This window comes from Ixodes scapularis, unplaced genomic scaffold, assembly GCF_016920785.2.
Source record: "Ixodes scapularis isolate PalLabHiFi unplaced genomic scaffold, ASM1692078v2 PGA_scaffold13__105_contigs__length_92229423, whole genome shotgun sequence".
In the NCBI taxonomy this organism is placed as follows: Eukaryota; Metazoa; Arthropoda; class Arachnida; order Ixodida; family Ixodidae; genus Ixodes; species Ixodes scapularis.
In genome coordinates, this window is record NW_024609839.1 from 27,644,183 (window position 1) to 27,665,839 (window position 21,657).

A 21,657-nucleotide genomic window follows, 5' to 3' on the forward strand; every position below is an offset into this window, starting at 1 on the left:
AGTTGGTGGGAATTCATCGTAGGAAACAGCGCGCAAAACAGACGAGGGCGATGAAGAAACAGACGTGACAAGTGAAAGGAAGACCAGCTTGACTGGTCTTCTCTCTTGATTATGTTGGAAAAGCTAAATGCTTTTTGAGAGCGCTGGCTTGTGCAACACTACTTCAAAGAGACTTCAACTCGATGGTGAAGTTCGGATAATTACAATTCCATTAATTAATAGTAATCTTTAATAGTAATCTTTAGTAGTAATCTTTAATAACTAATTCTTAGAGGCAGGATCAAGTTCCAGGTCTTGTCAAAGCCTCAAGGGCTTGTGGGACTAGACCCAGCAGTTGCAGCAAGCTTATTGAAAATGTTCACATTGTCACGTACACACACTCACACACACACACACACACGTACAAACACGAATCACACACCGATGACATGTTCTGCTCCAGGCGCAAGTTCACATTTCTGTCGGTCCTGAAAAAGTGCAGGAAAACACGTAGTCTCATCAGAAAATAAACGCACACATACGCAAATACAGTAGCCCGAGAATACAATGAAGACCATAGTCGTATCGGAAGCAGGAGCGAACTGCCAAGGCCAACTTATTTCCTCAAAAAAAAAAAAAAAAAGGACGCGCGCGTTTTTTTGCAGTATTGCATTTCTTAAGGAAAAAAGAAGCATTTTATACTTTCCAAAAAGAAAAGAATGAAAGATATGCGCAGTCACAGTTACTTTGAAAACTTACTTACAGGATTACTTTCATAAAAAAAAAACGTTTTTTATGTTTTTTTTATATTTTCATTAAGAAAAAAGAAAAAAAAAATCCTAGTGAGGTACAAAATATTTCTTACAATCACGTTTTTAATGATAGCTCAAAACGTGTAAACAAAAAAGTGAACTGAAAAGATTACCTTATAAAACTAAGGTAGAAAAAAAGAAGATGGATGGTCACTGTTTTCGCACATCCGAGAACATGCTTCTCAGACATTTTTTCAACATTTTGTTTGAGTTAATGGAAAGCAGAGATTCTGGAAGACCATTAAAAATTTTCGGGACATAAAATGTGCGCAGACTTTCACCATAGTGAGTTCTCACCCTAGGAGTGACGAAACGTGGAACAGATCTGAGTTCGCGAGATGGAGTAGACGCGAGTTTGAAATCACTTTCCCAGAAATGCCGCCAAACGACAGTTTGAAGGAAAAGCGAGTAAAAAGACGGCAACTCAAGTGAAATGAAGAGGTTAGCATTGGATGAAAAGTCGCTGTTGTATGCGACACTTTTTAGAATCCCTTTTAAAACTCGGTCAATTCTTAAATGCCAGGATAGTGAACAATTGAAAAAGACAGTTATGCCGTACCTTAGTACGCTGTAAGCTAAGGCGTGCATTATGTTCCTTCTAACTGACAATGGTATAAAACCTTTAATGTGGTACATCATGCACGACACGCTCCTCAACCGTTGACATACGTAAGACATATGAGTGTCCCATGTAAGATCACAATCAAAGTGAATACCTAAGTACTTTACTGAACTAACATATTCGACAGGTCTACAATTACAACATGGACAAATGGAGCAGTGAAGGAATAGTGGAAAAGTCAAACTGACATTTTTTAAAGGATTACGGAAGCAGATCAGTTTTGTTTTCGAAGCATTTACACGTAGCTTGTTTGCCGAAAACCAGTCAATAATTTTGGTTGCGTCTGCCTGAAGCATTTCCATAGCACGCTGGTAAACTAAGTGCCGAGAAAACAAAAGAGTGCCGTCCGCATATTGAAAAATTGTTGAATTTGTCGTTGCCGCAGAAATGTCATTTACATAGAGGTTGAATAGTAAAGGAGAAAGAATGGAGCCCTGGGGAACTCCAGAAGTAAGGAAAACTTGAGAGCTGCGGACATTGTCTACTGAAACAACCTGTGTACGATTTGAAAGAAAACTCTTGAGCAATGTATGAAATGGTCCCCGAAAGCCGATTCTATAGAGTTTGTCTAAGAGGATGTTGTGGTTCACGGTGTCAAACGCTTTGGCTACATCAACGAAGAGGGCACACACATACATGTTATCGTCGAAGGAAGAGTGCACAATATCTGAGAATTTCTCAAGGAGATTAGTTGTACTACGACCAGCAACAAACCCGTATTGACTTGGCGAGATTAAATTGTATTTGTCGAGAAAACCGGACATAACAGTAAAAATATGTTTTTCTAATATCTGTGAAATACAAGATAGTATTGAGATTGGCCTGTAGGATGACACTTGGTTTTGTGCGCCACCTTTGAAAAGAGGAACAACTATGGCTTGTTTTAAGTCATCAGGCACATTACCAGTTTCTATAACATTATTTATAAGAACGAGGAGCACGCTTTTTAAAGAGTCATAATTCCGACACAAGTCTCTAACTGTAAGGCCGTCTACACCCGCCGACCTGAATCGCTTAAATCCAAACAGGTAGGACCGCAACTCAGCTTCTGAGAGAGAAGGAAGGAAAGCAGATTCATAGTGAAACGGAGTTCCGGGTGTCGAATCCACCGCGCTATCAATTGGCACAGTAATAGAGTTAGCGAAAAAATTATTAAACGCGTTGACAGTAGTCGCCATATCAGTCCCAAAGTGTTTGCGTAATGTCTCAGTTACGTTCTTTTTTAGATAGCCACGAAGCTCATTGACGACCGTCCAAGTTTTCCTGGAGTCCGAACGAGCGTCCGATATTTTTTTAGCGAAATAGGTTCTCTTCGTTGACCGAATGAGGGCATTGACTCGATTTCTTTGCATCTTACATTCTAGTTCGAGAGAGGCATTGTTGGGGGACCTCCGAAACTTCTTCCACAGTTTTTCTTTGTGACTTATAGCTTCAAGAATATCTGGGGTGAGCCAGGGCAGTGAGGGCTTGCGTTTTTTAACATATACAACGGTCTTCGATAACTCCCGGAAATTTCTAAGGATGTCTACAAACATTGAGTACAGGTTCGTGCTGTTAACCGAGGATAGGAATTCATTCCAATCATATTCTTTAATTAGTCGATCAAAAGTGTTGAAGTCAACCCGCTCTAAACGACACGCACTTTCGAAATTATTACCTTTTCTGGAGGGAAAAACACATTTACATACGACAAAATAATGATCTGCAAGCTTTTGTAAAATAACAGCGGAGTGTATGGAAGCATCTGGAGCTCGTACGTTTACATGATCTAGGCAGGATGAGACCAGATTTTCATTTAATACTTCTTCGCGGGTCACACTCTGAATGGTAGGTATGATTCCATGCTCGGCAAGTAGTGATAAATAATCACAAACACAATTTTTGGAAGTTTTCAGGGTGTCAATGTTGATATCTCCCACCAAATATAAATGTGCTTCATTAGACAATTCTCTCAAATTTTCCCTCAGCTAATCTAAGAAGCCAGAGCAGTTGGACGAAGGAGGTCGGTAAAGAGCAAGCAAGCAAACCGCATAGTTAGAATTAGAAACCTTTAGCATCAAGCTCTCCGAGTGTTGAAATGTGACATCAGTTTGAGTTGTTGACCATGAGTTCTTTATAAATACGCCGATTCCTCCTCCTCTAGTAATTGGCCGTGTATAAAAGAAATTTTGAAATCCTAAAATATTAAACTGTGACAGATGATCAGCACTGACATTGATTTCTGTTAGCACAATTGCATCAATTTGGTCCCGCATTTGATCAACAACTGTCTTAAATTCATCCCAGTATTTTCGAATACTGCGAATGTTTATGTGTAAGACCATGAAAGAGTCGGTTGAAGAAGAAGAAAACGAGCTATTAAACGAGAGAAAATCGGCGTACTGTAAAAAACTAGCCATGTCGGTTATGTGATTAGGTCCAGGTCACTTCTCTGCTGAATCCGTACCGGAGAAGCGCCCTCATCTTTTTTGGCATAAATTCGAGCATTTTTGACCCACACAAATTTGTAACCGCGTTCTTTTCCAAGAGTACGTGCCTGCCAGAAAAGTTCTCTGTTGGTCTGAGTTAAGCTGTCGTTGAAATACAGTCTTTCGGGTGGATTGTCACGAGAAAATTGCCTGAGCTTGCTGCGAGCTTGCATCCATTTGTCTTTAGTGGCTACAGATGTAAACTTGACCAAAATAGGAGGTTTTATAGATGGTTTGCCTGGTAGCCTGAAAACCGACACGACATCAGCTGGTTGATGTCCCGGAATTCCTAGCTTGTCAGCCAGCCCCGCTAAGATGGAAGGGAGAGCCTCGTCGGTTTTGACGGTCATTCCATGAATTTCCATAATATGTTGGCGACCGCGTTGGTCAGCGTCGTTCATCTCGGTTTGGAGGCTTTGGATAGTATGTGCCTGTTCGCAAACCGTGTCCTTTAGTGAAGCCACTTCCGTACGCAGCTCGCTCATGTCGGTCGCATGAGCAGACACCGTGGCGAGGAGGCTATCGTATTTCTTTCCTAGGAAGGAAATGGAAGTTTGAACCTCCTCCACAGTCACGTTCATGCGATCTATGGTAGGCTTGAGGAGCAAGAGCTCATTCACCTTTGCGGGAAGCTCGAGCAGTAAATTTACGCTAGCCTTCAGAGAAAGTATTGAATCTAGCTTTTCGTTGATGGTCAGGATTTGCGCCGCGAGTGTCGTGGTTTCGCAGGACTAAATCGAGTCAGAGCTAGCATCGACCCCGTCTTTATCAGCACGACTGTTCTTAGAACGGCAAACTTTGCACCTCCATTTTTCTTTTTTGTCGGGGCTCATGGCAGTAAACGTGGACTCAGCAATGCCGGAACACGTTTTCCCGAGATGATAGTTATGATCGCAAACTGAGCATGTCATGAGTCTACCATCAGGCAAAATGCCTTTTTGGCAAGCGTCGCAAACAAGGGACATAATCGTCGAATTAAATGGCATTAAAATAAGTAGAAAAAATTTAAGTGCTGTAAGCACACCTAGGCAGGTTACACCAGCGAAACAGTATATCAAGAGCAGCTTGGCACGGTCACCGAGAAAATGGAACTCCTCAAAGCACTGATGGTCGGTTACCGGCAAGGCTCGTCCGTGGATGTTCGCTGATTGGCCCAGGGTAGATGTTGAGTCGCAGAAAGTCGCCGAACGTCACGGATGGGCATGGGCAACGACTGCTGACTGAATGGTCGATGTACGGTAATGGCGGTGATGAACGGGGCTGCAGTCGCGATCTTCGAAGCAGTAAATCGGAAGCCACGACTGGATGTCGATCCTTGAGCCGGTGAGATGAGGTCGCCTAACTCCCCGTTAAACCATTTAGGAGGCAAATTAAAGGTCAACGAATAAAGATTTTAAATTACATTTCTCAGAGCGATTAGAACGAATGCCCGGACATATTCACTACTTCTTCTTCTCAATCGCATGAGCAGACACCGTGGAATTTAAATTACTCTTAAAACCAGAAATAGTAAAAGAGTGCGTTAAAATTTCTCGCTTTCGTTCGCGACGTCATTTAAAATTGAGTCTAGGGTAACGCGGAACGATATGCCAATATTTACATATTTAAAATGGCATTTCGAAAACAGTCCAGTATTCCTTGGGCATATATTTCTGGTGATTGCGGAGTAAGAAAATCGACAAAAAGAAAAGGGAGTAATTAACTAGGGAGAGATGGAGAGAAACAAAAGACGACATGGTGTAACCGGGACATGAACAACTCGGGACGTGACGTGATATTATATATCGCATGTGTTGTGACAGCCCTTTTGAGCCGCAGTCATACTGCTCATACATCCTACAAAAGGCACAGTCTGCAGACACGATGAGAAAATTACATACAGACACGCTTCAAACGTGTTCGAATCATAGTTGCTCCTTAACATGTACGCTTAGAACATGTCTGGAGACAGTTCTTTTATGATGAATGTGACAATCCTAGAATAAAGAAACACGCCTCGGCCAGTTTAGGCACACTCACTTTGGTATGATGTATCAGCCGTGTGATCGTGGCCTAGGATTCATAAAAAGCATAAATAAGTCGGTATAAAAAAATGCTCACGTTTGGTTTTTTGGGAACAGACTGATTCCTGGAATCACACAAAGACCTCGACCTTTACTTGTCTGACCTATCAATGATTCATGACACAACAGATATTAGGCTTCAAAGACTAGTTAAAACGCCAACAAACAAAAACAAATTCTACAGAAAGTTGGCTAAGTATCTTCTTAAATTATGTTAGCTCAATATGTCTGGAAAGCAAAACGAAAAGTAAATGCCTTTTGGTTCTACCCAAATTTTTCGTAGTGCACACTATATATAATAATAAATAAATAACTACTATTTTATTGTCTCTGTTTCAACACAGTACATAGACCAGCCCGCAAAATCATGGGTACGCTTGTCTGAGGTACTTCCCGTCCAACAGGTTGCTTACATAATTATAACAAATCATGCATTACCTGCATGAAACTAAACAAAACCAAACAAAAAGAATTGTTCCTGACAAGAGAACAACCGAAAAACTGGGTCCTTTTCAGTGACCTATCGACTGACAGCACCATTCTCTCAAGTCTTGTGTTAGTCTTTTTAGAGAATCCAGGTTATAAAGCTCTTCCGGTAACTTATTAAAAGGAACATAGTATGACCTTGCATTCTTTCCATATTTAGTATAAATCCTAGAAGGAATGAAATTTTCTGTTCGCAACAGAATTCAATTGGATTAAAGGAATTCTAAAATCACTATTAATGTTTTACCAAAATTACATAACAGTGCGAGCTCTCAGTAGTTAATACTCCGGCGGCATTAATTTTCTCATCTTTCCCTACCTCTTCGCGCATTGTCTTATATGTGATATTACATGCAATTTATAATTATAAAGTATATTATCGATTTTTTTTTATAGTTGGAACACATTTCGTATAACGATATTTCATAACATAGGATAGACTCACCCAGTGCGTTATATACCCTCCTTCACAGAGAAGCGTTCGCCATACTACGCAACCTATTAGGCTGAGACCCTCTCATTTTTTTAATTATATATTTCACATGATCATTCCATAAAAGACATAATCTAAAGGTACGTGGCTACAGGTGTTGCAACTATCTGAATGAAAGAACAGTGGAGTTCACAAGTGAACACATTTGTACGAACTACGGAAGCACATCAACTTAGTTTTACTAAAGTTAACAAAAATACGATCGTCAGGAAACCATGTGAATAATAATTTGATATCTTTCTGGAAAATTGAAAGTGCGCTTGTTTGATCGCTATGTTCTAGTACAAGGGCTGTATCATCTGCATATTTATACACTCGAGATGCAAGAAGCACTGCTCCAATTTGATTTACGTAAATAATAAACTGTGAATGTTTTATTGTTGATCCCTGTGGTACTTCCGATTTAATCCATATTACATTATTTTTCCAGTCTCTTATTTTAACCAGTTGATATCTGTCTGTAATGCAATCATGCAGAAATGTAGTGAAAGGCCCCCTAAAACCCATATTCCATATCTTTAATAAAAGTTTTTCATGACCAATTGTTTCAAAAGCTTTTGTCAAATCGAGAAAAATGGCTAACGCTCAATGATTCTTGTCGGGACTACAGTTAACATAACCTGTAAAATCTTGCAGCAAAAGTTAAGTGCTCTTACTTTTACGGAATCCGTACTGGGATTAGTGTATAAAATCATACTTTTCACAATATGAAGTCATTACATTGAACACCCACTTTTCCATAATCTGTGCTATAACTGAATTTATAGAAATAGGTCTGTGATTTGAAACGCCCTTTCTATCACCATTTTTGTATAACGGTCTAACTATAGCGGTTTTAAACTCTACCGGGGCTTGCCCCGTTAAAAACAGTCGTTTACGATTTTTATTAAAACTTCTTTTAGCTTAAAAAATTATGTTGAATATCTCTTAAGCGTATTTTATCAATCCCCGCCGGTTTTGCCAGTGACATATATGTTATTACATCTTCAAGGCCTATTTTTGTCATCTGTGGTAAGTATACGGAACGCAAATTACCGTCGTAATCCTCTGGTTCTCCCCCTTGATATCTTATCCTTTTTCCGAGATCAGTGACCCTTTGAGCAAAAGAATCGTTAAATAAATTACACAACGAGATAATGCTGTTGTCTCCAAATGTCTTTGGAATTGTTTTATCAATTGTTCGCTTCCTTTTCTAGCCGGTGATCTGGTTGATCAAGTCCCCCTCTCCTTTAGGTTTCCATGGCACTTCTGAAATCTATTTGTGTAATAAAACGTTTTTGCTAGTCTTATTTTCGCGGTTACCTTATTACGTAACTTTCGAAATTCTTCTCTTATTTGAGTATTGTCGGGGTTTGCCTAACATATATTTCATAACCTATCTTTTTCATGGCATAGCGTCATGATTTCATCATTTATCCATACCTTTTCTGGTTTTCTTTGTTTTAGTTTAACTGTTTTCCAACACTGTTCATAAAGGGACCTCATCTTGTCACTGAACCGTTGATAAGCAGTAATATGGTCGTATTCCAATAGTGACCCCCAATTATATGCTCTTATCATTTTGTCAATTCTGCTATTGTGTAGTATGCGTTTACAGACCGTATGTTCGGTTCCCCTGGAATTTACTTCCAATATAGTCAGAGCTACCAAATAGTGGTCGGCAACTTTTTGCGTAATCACCACTGAAATTAACGTAAGATCGCTGCCTCTAACAATGATATGATCAATACAGGAACGCGTTAGGCGCGTTCCTAAACACTCTTCCCTAGTGTAATCATTAATTACATGCTCTAACCCGTAGCCTGCAAGTAGATTCAGGTTAGTTAGGATAATTAGTAGACCGTAGATTTTCCGGCAAATCTTTATAAAAGAAATCGGCAAATGTTTTCTTTGCTTTCTTTTTTATTTTTTTACGGGGGTGGGGGGATTCATTTTGAAGAAACCGTTGTATTTTGATCATCCGCTTCGTACGTACGCTAAAGACGGGAATTATTGGTAAAGAAAGGTATACTAATATATATAATAATACCAATTTTAATCTAAGACGGTAAGGTTTTGGAGACAAAATCCTAAGTAAAGATTAAGTTAAGAAAGGTGTTTTTTTTTGTTTTGTTTGAACCTATTTTTATGTTTCACACCCCAGAATGTCTACGGTGTTTTTTTTAGGAGTAAACCGGAACGTGTATTGCCTAATTAAAAGAGAACTACGCAACTAACTGTAGAAAAAAAAAATCAGAACATGAAATGTCAAACCTGACGTAAGTTTTTTTAGGGCAGTTCTTTTTTTTTTTTTTTTACATTACCGGTTAGGGGAGCGCGGAGGTTACCCAAGATTAAATTCTACATAAAAAGACGTACAAGAAATCTTAAAAGAGCACCAAGACCTTACGCGAATGCAGGAATCCTTTGAGACGTTGTCAAAAAAGTAAAGTTCCGAAATAGAAAGCAGGTCGGGGAGAACAAGGACGGGGGGGAAAAAATGGCGTATCGCGTTAAAACGTACGACACGCAAAACGAAAAAAAAAATCGCCAGGGTTTTTCGCTTACAGGGACCTTTTCCATCTGGGGTGACGAGAAAATACCGCCTATGCGTTGAATGAAAGGGTCTGCTTGTGAACTGGAGGGACAGACCGAACACTCAGCACAAGACGTACATGCAATTTCGCTAACGCCCGTCCACGAAAAGATGGGTATGGAACAATCACACTTTGCCCACGGCCTCCACAAAAGGAGAGGGTCCAGGACAAGGAGTATTTAATATGTAGTAGAGAACACAGCTAGCTTCTAACTTCATTGTTCTCATTGGACCCCTTTCGAAGCACCAAATAATAAAATGCGTGTAAGTAAAAATAAAAAAAAAAATGTAGAATTAAAAAAAAAAAAAACACAAAGATGAGATGAGAGGAGAGTAGGGAAAGGAAGAATAATTTTCCGTAGGAAACGAGCTAGCCCGCGGTATGTCTGTTTTTGCACGATTTTTAGTTCCGGTAGGGAAGATAATACTCAGCAGTGTCCGTACACTTTTAACCGCAGTTAAGTCACCTCAAAAACACAGACAAATAAAATGCCTTTTTGAAATGGTATAGATGGGACACGTATAATTTTTAATACATTTGTCATACAGTTTTCACAACAACCTTTTTTTCTTTTGCGCAATATTTACGTCGTTTAGGCCGGACCGCATTAGCTTCGCGGAGGCTTGCCGGCTGCCGCTGGCCGCCATGGGCTACCGGTCAAAAGCAACTTTTGATCTGAGCGAGCTGAGGGCGAAAAATATATGAAGCCCGCCTGGGCGTGGTTGAGGGATCGCCGCTTCTCGGCGCTGAGGATGGAAGCCAATGGGGGGTTATAGTGTAGAGACGTTGTAATGCCATGGCAACGCGCAAGCCGTTTTTTCCGCCTTTCTTGCACGTTGCAAAGGAGCGTTGCGTAATTTTGTTTCACCTACAATCTCTATTTCATCCAATGCTTTTCCCAGCGAAGCGGTTCCTCGAAACGGCGACTTTTCTGTTTTCTGTACGACAAGACGCAGTCAGACTACCTAGATAAGGACGCTATGAATAATAATATTAATAATAGTAATAGTAATAGTCTTTATTTTATGTGTCCAAAAACAGCACAGGGCCCTTTCTGTGGTACACAGCAAATGCTGACAACATAAAAGGTGTAAGCACAGAAAAACCATAGCTATCCCCAAAAGAACTCACAAAACAAACATAGAACACATAGCGACATCTGACAAGCAAGATAAGGTAAAAGAAGAAGAGGCACTGCAAAATACAAATACAGCATCCCCCCCCCCCCCCCCCCCCCCCAGAAAAAAAAAGAAGAAACGCTTAAAATTCTAAATCACTGGGATCATGCGGACAATATAATTTTTAGATTACGCCGAAAAGTTGACTTGTCACTGAACATTTCTAGGGGCGAACAATCCAACTTATTAAAATCATGCTGCATTCGTATTAGGAGAGTAACCGCTGGGAAAACGAGGAGACGAATTCGGAATAATAGGGGAATTTCGGCAGTGGCACTTGTTGCAATTCGCCTGCGTTGTGACGGATGTCGTGTTGATTTGGTGACACTCCATCTCTGGCGCGCAGCCGGGAAAGCAAAGCGCTTTTTTTGTCCCTCGGTGCTTTGGTAGCGCCAACTCGGCCGGACCCAAAACCTGCACCTCCTTCCCTTGAGAGGACGGCGACGTCACAACATCATCGAGCAGGCTAGGATGATCACATTAAAGCTGATCACCAGGACATCATCGACACCTGGATGCAGGCAGCGAGTGCAGTTTCGACGCTTCTATATACGAAAGACACAGGAGAGCCGAGACGGAAGAACCTGAGGAAGAGCAGACGATGATAGCGTGGAAAATCCGGCGGAGGCGCGCGCGCGATCTCGACACCGGGAGAGCCAGTGTTGTCACGCGACTATAATGCCCGCAAAAACTTAGCGCAATGTGCCCCCCTCCCCCTCCCCCCAGGTTGGGACGCCGGATGATGGTGCGCCGACCGGCGGCGCCGTTGCCGCTAGTGTGGCCAGGCCTTTAGACGCAACTAAGGTGGAGGTCAAGGCCCGCTGTAAGTTCCGCCCACAGATCAGTGGCCCCGTCCATTACTGCTGGATTGGCTTGGCTGCTCGACCAAATACGCTAACAAGGCTAGCGTTCCCCTTTGGCGATATCTGGTGCGCCTAGTCTGGCGTCTGATACCGCCTGCTAGAGGCACACGAACTGCTCTTTCTGTACGACGCCTGCTATTCCACCACCGTGTGCCGTCGTCCATAGTGCCCGCAAGGCGCGGACATAGAAGCTGCGCGTCGGCGTCCGTTCTCTCCTTCGTCCGTTTGCTATTCTGCCCTCGTCTAAATCCTTGTGCAACAATGGCACGACGCAACTCTGAAAATGGCTTTCTAGTGTTCCATCAAGCATGGGCCACGGTCCAATACAACTGCCTGTTAGCGTCTTTCGATGAGTGGTAGAAAGCGACACGGAGGAAGAAAACAAATCAACAAAATAAATATGCCTTCCTTTCAGCGCTCTTGTTTTTGTTATTTTTTTCACTCGTCTCCGCAAGAAAGGTGGCTGAGCGTCACGAAGCAAGACTAAAACGCGGCCTAAAAATATTCGCATTAGCGGGCCAGGTGTACTTCAAAATGTAGGACCACTTTCCTTTCGAAGCGAAACGACAGAACCAAACGTGGTACAACTTGATGCGAGCCGAACGCAGGATTGCCTCCAGCCAAATGGTCCGCAAATTCTTACTTGTGAAGGTATTGTTGAAACTGTTCTCTTTTGCTGGCAGATGAGGCGTTTCGATGAGTACAAGAGCAACACTTTTATTTTTTTTTTCACTGCGAACAACTTTCGTTCGATAGTAAAAATGGCGCGCGAGCAGGCTCGTTTTTGTCTGCGTTCTGGCGTTTCCCTTTCGTTATCTTTCCCTTCGCCTCTCTCTTCGAGAAAGAGAAGGACCATTCTCCCCGGCCGGAGGCATCCATCTGACAGGAAGGCTCACGGCGTGATGGAAGCGGCCGTGTGGAGGGACGCTCTTTTCCCTCACTGTGGTGTTCGTCCGGGATTCGGGATTCATTGTTAAACGTTACAATAGGCATCTTCTCGGTGTTGAAAGCATGGTCGCAAGCACGACGGTTCCACAATTCACAGATAAACGAAGCACCTCTTTTTTGTTTCGAGAAGCAACATATTTTTTTTAACTGTACAAAAAAAAAAAATTAAACTAGACAAAGTAAAATATTCGACGTAGGACGCTCGGTTTAGGACGGCCATAATACGAACACAAGCACCCGCATAGCGCTACCGAAGGTTTGTTCTTCCGACATTTGTTTGCTGGAAACTACGGTGGTTGAGGAGGAGTTCTTTTCAACACGTCTGTGAACTTAAAACGATTTGCACTCAAACAAATGGACGAGCTCAATGAGCTTCGCTCGTTTAATCACTCCTGAGACACCGGCAGCCATGCTTGGTAGCGTTTCGAAACCCAAGAGGGAGAGGTTATCTCAAAAGGCATTTGAGAACAATAATCACTTTCTTGATTATTTTTTTTTCAAAAAAATAAAAAGAAGTTTCGATTAAAATGTTATTACGGCTCAAAAAACAAATTTAACGAAAAAAAAGAAAAAACTTTTACAAGTCAGTTATCTCTCCAGCCAATTAGATATTTGAGCACTGCGTAAACACGGGGATGGCCTTAGAGGGCTGCGACATCTACCTTAGGCACCCCAATTACATCTAGCGACGTAAATATTGTTCGAGAAAGTGCTGGCAATTTTTTTTTCTTTTATTTATATATATACATATATATATATAAAGTATACGGTTTCCCCTATAGGATTTAAGAAAATATCTTTTTTACATCTTAGTGTCCGTTTAACTGCCGTTACAGGTTACCACAGTTTCCACACTTTGGTCTCGAATAGCCATTTCATAAGAAGTGAAAAGAGCGTTTGTGGGCGCTCAAGATGCCCCAGGCCCGTGTGCGCCCATAGCTTTGACTGCATAGCCGCATAATGTTGTCCGCAAGTATTGCGTGGTAACTGTGCTAAAGCGCAGTGTATCCGCGTAACATGAGTATATAAGGTGCTCACCGTTCTGCACTCGGATGTCCATACCTTTAAGACACTCCGTACTCTGTATCGAGCCAAGTCCGAGCGCCGTTCACGCTACAACCCGATGGCGCCAAGTGAACAGCCTTAAAACTGCACCGTCACGGCGCTTGTAAATTTTGAGCATGTGCTATGCTTGGCTTCAGCTTTGGTCCAAACGTGGCCGTTGTTATGATCCGAAGGTCCAATCAAAGAGTGCAAAAAGTGCAGCGTCATGGCGTTCTCCTTTCTTGATAGGACGACCCAGCGGAGTAGCACTCACCGAAAGACGGCGACACCGCTGGTCCTATCAACTGCTGAGAGCACGCCATGACAGTGAGTTTTTTTGGCGTTAGATTGGTCCTTTGAATATACTGTGCGGGATGGGTTCATTAGCCGATGATAGCTAACGGACAAAACATACGACTGCTATGACTATGCACCTTTGACGCCGGTCACTTTGCTTCATTAGTTTATGCGGGCAAGTTCGTCTGCTTCTTTTGCCGGAGTTGCGGTGACGTCAGAAAGAAGCCGAGCTCTGATTGGCTCCGATAGAAGGGCAGTGGGTAGACTTTGAGATCTACTTACTATCTTTCAATCAAAGCCAATCAGAGGTCGGCGTCTTTCTCACGTCACCGGAACTCCAGCAAAAGAAACAGACGAACTTGCTTTCATTATAGCGTCGGCTTCGCTGGGACGTAGAGTGAAAGGGAGCGTAGAAAAGGGTTCCGCCGTCTTGAGGAACTGAACACGGAGAAAGCCCCGTACGTCTACATTCCCGCAGGACGCGAGCATCAACTCCGGCCGATTCCGGCTTTCCCGGTGTAAGACTCTTACTGCGGAGAAGCCAGCTTTTCGTGCATTCGCGAGGTGTGCTTTCGCGTTTTCAGTGTGGACTTCTAGGCGAACAGAAACTGAGGGCGAGGAGGAGGAGACGAGTCGCCAGAACACCGAGAACACAGAACACCGACGCAGAGTCGCCAGAACACCGAGTTGCAGTTAAAATGATTGGGGGTAGACGCAAAGCTGGCTGGCTTGGTCTCTACTAACCCTCGGAACGCGTTCGAGTGCCAAACGCCGGCGTCCAACGTTCCGCGTTCGCGTTCAACACCGGTTCGAAGTGTTAGTAGAAACAAAGGATTTGCTTCTGCCCACTAATCGTTCCAACGAGAGTTCGACATTCTGAACTTCCTTGGCGCTTTCGTCCATTATTTTCTGCAGTTTTCGCCCGCACTAGACGGGGAACGCAACTACGCCTTTCAGTCAATTTTGCGCAAGTTTAGACAGAAGACTATTAAGACTATTAAAAAAAAAAAACAAAAAAAAAAAACAACATGTAAGGTCATTTTTGGAATTGGTTTTTAACTAGGGACACCGAATGTTCGACTGAATTACGTGTCATTTGTAATTATTTTAAAGAAACTAAAACCGCGTAAATGACGCCACTCCCTTTTGTCAGAAAAAAAGAACAGAAAACAAAAGGAGCGCACATGTTAAAGTGACAGTGCGCGTCTCTGAGGAAAGGCGTTTATATGTCTGATCCCGGTATTGTGAATGAAACAGAAACAGGAGTTTATTTTTCAGTTAATAAAATATTTAGGAAGTGCTCGGTTTCTTGAGGTAGTCCATTTAGTCGTAATATAAACAACACGGCCGTCAAAGACGAAGAAAGACTGGACAACAAAGCGCTCTGTCATCCAGTCTTTCTTCGTCCTTGTCAGTCGCGTTGTTTATATTATGAATACGTGCGAACTAGCCCAGCTTTCTGTTCGGTTAAGTACCCGTTTAGCGCAATAAGACATATAATTTCATTTTTATTTTCCTTCAGAACCGCTCATTACGTCTTAAACAATCAACGGGGACCTTCGCAAAATGTTAGATATATATCTTGGGAATACAGCTTGAAAATAGGGTTTTAGTAATCGATCTTAGATATAATGCCGAGATGGTCTATTACGCGTGATTTTAAAGTATAAAAAACTGGACACATCTCTTGCTTTGTTATGGAAAGTGCGTTTAGTTGAATATTCTAAGCGTGGTGGCCGACATTACATGTCGCCGTGGAGTCGTGCCAAGAATTTCAACAACCACAATTTTCTGCATATTCTACGTTAAAACAATACAGTATCATACGTTTTACAATCCCATAAACATCAAGTTGTGTTTTTACACAACTTAATCTTTATAAAATGCAAGTGCCTGGTCTAAAAACGTTTAAGAAACAAAACCTTGTACGTTTAAGATAGCCTGCGACATTGCACCGAAGAGACTTTCAGAAGCTCACAGTTTCACTGAACATATTTCTAGCTCTAAAACAATCATTTGTTAAACTGTGATCAAAATTCGTCCATTAATGTCCTTCTAAAATTTTTTTTTTTTTTTATTCACGAACGTTTTCGCAATAGCATATGCTACTGAGCGTCCCACAAACCTTTCCAAAGGCAGTGAGCTTTTTTAAAGACGGGTTTCCCGCCTTTGGAACGGATCGCTAACACCCTGATATTCCAATCGCACGCCTCGCCAGCGAAATATTACGACACAGCAGATAAAAGGACCGACAGACTACGCATATTTTCTTACGGCTGAAAGCCTCCAGCTGGTAAAATATCAGCGTTCATTACAACTATGCATTTCGCTCCTTTTTTTAAACGGATCATTTTTCGTTCTGACGTAAATATTTGAAGTGTGTGCATTTGTCTGCGTGAGGACATTTATCATTTATCTTTACGCAGTCACAAAAGCAGCAGCGTATGTACGAAAAAAAAACAAAAAAACAACGACAACGAGAGCAAAATAATGGAGTTATGAAAACACAATCAAAACGTTCCTTAGATGATCGCAGAATTTTTATTTAGGTATTATTTCTACACATAAATACAGCATATACTTTTGAACAGCACATCTCCCAATGGGCCTTTCAGTAGAGTTTTCAGTAAGATAAGAAAGACGAACGTACCACCAAAATGAAGTTACTAAATAATTCCCAAAATACGGTGCTACATTCGTTTTGTGCTGTTTTTTGCGTCGCCCGGCCACAAGTTTGAGGACTTCTTTATTTGTGGTTTATTTTAGCACAACCTTAAAATGTGCCATTCAAGTTCATCATATTCGAAGCATGCGTGTGTTTATGTATTTATTAACTTGAAAACATTCTTCGGCTTGGTGTTCGGTATACCGCGAAGCCGAGAAGTGAGGCCTAGATAAAAGCGTGGCCGCAATGCTCAACACTGATTGGTCCGCAGGTGGGAGAGAAGGGGTGAAGTGCTTGGCGCTGTTTGGTTAACGGGGATGTCATGTGACCAGGAGCGAGTTCAAGAGGAGAGGTAGGCGGGGTGGCGAGGTGGGAGGAGAGGAGTGGGTTACAAGGTTCTGTAAGATCACCAGGTTTATCACTTCAAATGCATGCATGCCACACGTTCAATATAATCTGATCAAGAGCGTCTTGAGCGTGGGTGCTCTTGATCACGAACAGGCTAAATAGGCGGGTGCGCTTTGATATAAATGTTTGGATCAATAGACCGTTGCACGTAGGTGACGCAATAACCTAGCAAATTTGCAATACATTTGTATTCATAATATTCCTGACTCCACTCGAAGAGCCGTAGTAGGAGTGGCTAAAACATGAATTTAAGGAATGCTAGTTAAACCAAACAACAATCTATGAAAAAAATTCAAGTCAACTGCCGAAACAAACTCAACAAAAGATGGTAACATGTCAATTTTGATTTTGAGTTTATTTCAACCATATGTGTATTGCCCGTAGAAAGAAAATATATCGTAGCAGTTATTTTTAAACCTGCACTGTGTCACTGCCGTGTAATGGTTAAGTTGGGAGGATCTTGATGAAGAGATTTTTAAATAATATCATTTCATTGCGACAAAGAAACTTAAAGTATAGTAGCTAGGCAATTTTTAATCTAGTAGTTTTTGCTTTCATATCCAAGGTTTGGAGCACAGCTCTTTCCATTAACTTTGTGGCTGATGATAAGTGATATTTGGTTTAAAAATAAATCGAGCCGTAAGTTTTTTTTTAGATTTTCTAGTTTATATTATTAACTAGAGAATTAAAAAAAAACTTACAGCTATATTTATTTTAATAAATATACAGGTAGATTATCAGCAACGGAGTTAGTGGAACAAGCTGGGCTGAAGACCTGAGATATGAGGTCAAAAACTATTAGATTAAGGCACCCTTTGAAGAAGAGTGCTTGCGTGTTTACTTAACAAAACAAAACAAGTGATAGTCGTTCAATGACGAAACTTATGCGGAGAGAAAGTCGTCTGCTTCTTGCGCAGGAGCTGCGGTGACGTCAGAAAGACGCCGAGCTCTGATTGGCTCTGACTGGAAGATAGGGAGTAGACTTCGAAGCAAGCTGCCCTTGAGGTTTTCCCAGCATCCTTCATTCAAAACCAATCAGAGATCGGCATTCTGACGTCACCATAACCCCTGCAATGGTAGCACATGATCTTGCGCTCCGCATTGAGTACTTTCATTTTGTCCATGAGTTTACACAACATGACAAAATCTGGTGATTTTAACGACTTAGAATCAGTTTTCACAATCGAATATATTCGAACGCTTCATTATAAGAAAAAAAGTGGTTTCAGTTTTTTTATGATGGGTAAGAACAGCAAGGCAGAGTTATCTTGTGATTGAGGCTCTCAAAACACTTCCATTAATATATTTAGGCATGCCATGCACATAAAGAAACGAGAGCTACAGAAAGGGTAAGAGAGAAAATAAATTATGCTACGGATAGCAAGGTATCAAGCATTGCACAACGAGGCCAGCATTATTGTTCAACCCGCTTACTCTGCCTTATCCACACTAACTGGTCGTGGTTTCATTTATTACTCAATTACGAAAAAAAAAAAGCACGGCGACGCCCTTTAGGATTTTGCGTCATATGCTTCCCACCAGAACTCTTACAATAAAAATTCCTTTTGGAAATCGGTTCAAAAAGACGAGCTGCGAAAAAGAAAAAGAATGATAACGACAAGGAGTTCGAATATTGGAAGACTGAGCAATGCATGACTGCCGCTTCTATTTTCAGTACTCACTAGAACGGCGCCCACACGTAATATCCTATCGATCCGAGGGCCGCGCACGAACGTGGAAATGAACTTGCTGAAGGTCCTGGAAATTGGACCGTTGGAGGAAGTCAGACGCAATTACTTATCTTTCCTTTATTTCAACACAGATTGTGTTTTATCATCCCATTTTTATAAAAAGCCCGCGACGAAGAACCGTCACTAAGAACCGTCGCGAAAAATCCTCACTTCTATTTCTCCGCTCAATATCGGGGGACATTTATCTTCACGTGACATTTACTCTCATGCAAAATCTCGCAAGGAAATTGACATCACGCGACCACGTCATGTGACGTTGCGTCACGTGATGTCAGGTTGCCTACTCACATTAGGGGTGAAATTGACGTCACTCACTCTAAGAAAAAAGGTAGCCTATGTGACTACCTTTGGGGTGGTAAAAAGTTGTCCCAAATATAACGACCGTTAGCGTAAAAATGACGACCCCATACTTAGTCAAAAAGCAGGAAGTCAAATTTGACTACCCCTTATAACACTATATCGGCCGGTTAGCGAGGCTCGAATTCCCCGGTAAGGCCTAGCAAAGAGTGCGGCTCTATGGCCGAGTGAGAGATGAGAATGCATACGTCTATTCGGACTTATCTTTACTGCCGGCGGAGAACGCTCGAAAAAGAAATAGGTACTCGAAGAAGGGGCATACTGGCTTTATTTGACACAAAGTATGCTTGCCGTATGTGGCGATGAAAGATGAATACCTCTGTCGAAACCAACCAGAGGCGTTTATATTGCACTAACGTTACCGCTCTTTTTTCTTTTTGATCGATTTTTGCTTGTGCTTACCTCTACCGACGTGGTTATCCATTCGTTCGCGTGTCTGCCTGTACTTCCAGCTTTTGGATACAGAACGGGCATTTAGGTGGCTGAGTGGCACAAATATTACGATTGTTATCGAGACGAGAGTTAGGGAGGCAAGTAGGCTACAGGCTGCTGTTTTTTTTTTTTTTTTTTTTTAAATCAGTAGATTCATGACTGCTCAACGCTTAGCTTCTTGAATAAGGGGGGGGGGGGGGGGGGCTTTCGCCAACTAGAAAGTGTAGTAGTAAGCGTAAGGTAGGGCTAAAATAATATTCTTTTATTTATGATTTTCCAAGACGACCACTAAAACAATAACACATACACAGCATGAACACCAATTAACCAGCATTTCGAATACTGTTACAGTCACATACATGTCGCAGTACAACAAGGCGCAAGCATTTCAAACACAACAACTCTGTGACTCTCTACTCTAACAAACCCAACCGACCCGAATCGTGTATATGCCCTTCCATTTTCCGCAGTGATTAGGCGAGTGTGTGACACTGTTTACAAGATGAATACAAAGGTTATTTGCTAGTGTAATTTGTGTAGAAATGCTCTGTGTTTTAAAGTGGCTGGCTAGACACATCTCTTAATTTAGCATTTTGAAGGGCAACATGATATAAAAGTAATCGGCTAAAGTAACACGGCTTGGCATACTCCCGATCAGCTTCGCTTTGAGATTCACGCAGTAATAAGGTTACTCAAACTGTGTTGCCACATGGTCGTTCTGCGCGTGTAATAGGGACAAAAATTACAACGATGTCTGCGTTCCTAGTCTGATGATTCTTGGTCTTATGTTGCTCAGCTGGTTAGTTTTTTCCTTAAAGGGTAACTGCAAAGAGAAAAAAAGTGTTCTTTTTAAACAGCCTAGTTGGGACAAGCACGTCACAAAACAGATTTTCCGCTAAAAAAAAAGATCAATATTTACGTCACAGGACGTAATTTAGTCGGAGTCAGAACCTCTCCCCATCTGAAACTCCCGCTCTTTCGACCCCCGTGTAGAAGTACGCCCCGCCCCTCACTCTCCTTGCGTTGCGGAGTCGAACGACGCAGCATCTCGACTTCCGGTAAGATCTGGCAAAAACGCATGTTAAACAGAGGCGGTATTGTTTTGTTTGACGCGGTTTGAGAGCACATGAAGCGAAGACGTGACCAGAGAAGTGCCCCTGTGATGTTCCCGGAAGACGGAAAGTATCATTCGTAATCGTCGTGTGTGCTTTGAAAGAGAAGGGAGTCAAAGGGTCCACGAGTGCGCAACCACAAGCCAAGGTTCACGGCATCCCTGCGTTGATTTTGGCGGCGTCGTTTTGTTTGGTGCAACACGGCGATGCGACAAAGAGCTGAAACATTCGTGGTGTGTGTAATGCGGTGCTTGGAAGTAGACACCCACACTAACACGGAGGGCAAATTGGTTGTTGTGGGGTTGACGTTCAACGGGTTCAGTCCCGTCGTCGTCAGCTGATCCAGTTAATCTGGTCCGGGACGACGCAGCGAGCCTTTTAGAAGTAAATCTTCAGTCGTTCTGTTTTAAAATGTGGAAGATTCCCAACGCATACCGTGAGTAAAAAGCTGCGGGCGTTTTCAGCAAAATTACGTCGTTTTAATTGAACAATGGACTCTGAATTGTCCTAAATCTTCCATTTTTATGCTTCGTGTTGTTGGGCTGCGTTTGCACAGCGACATGTTTCGCTCATCGTGCGGTGTGAATAAATTTGGACAAGATTTCGTACCTGTCTACAGATGCATGAACTGAGACCACTTTTTACGAAGTGAAAACAATGCTTTTTTATTCTGTGTGTCGAGTCGCAGAAGTTAGGTGCACCCGGTACAAATCTCGACGGCCTCCGGAGCGATATGACGAGAACGTAACTGGACACGTTTGTCGCTACGCGAACGCCCGATTGCTTTCATACAAATAGCATTCCTTTCGGAGCGTAATGGCTGCTGGAAGGCTCGCTGTCGGGATCACCCCTCTGACATCTCCGAAAAGTCGGCATTTACACGCGCTAGCAAGCAAAAACAAAAGCACGCTAACCAAGCAAAGAGGAAAACAAACGAACCGCTCTATGAAAGCCAAAACCCCGTGTCGCTTCCTATCACTAACACCTGCGACAGCTGCTAAACACACACTACTTCACTTCAAGAAGTCTCACTCAAGCACCTGGGTCAGCACGAAACATTGATCACTTCGGCGAAACGATTAGTCGAGGTAGGCGAAACAGGC

At 42.2% G+C, this 21,657-nt stretch overlaps 1 protein-coding gene across 1 annotated transcript in view; it reads right to left on the reverse strand.

The window, feature by feature from the left end:
* Positions 1-413: 413 nt before the first annotated feature.
* The window catches only part of LOC115323502, a 47,029-nt gene continuing 25,785 nt past the window's right edge, over positions 414-21,657 (reverse strand). Inside the window, exons 3-4 of the mRNA XM_040216495.2 lie at positions 3,950-4,612; positions 414-467 (exon numbers count right to left, since the gene is read on the reverse strand). Of these exons, the coding sequence (XP_040072429.2) occupies positions 414-467; positions 3,950-4,612 (717 nt within the window). The remainder of the gene's footprint in view (positions 468-3,949; positions 4,613-21,657) is intronic.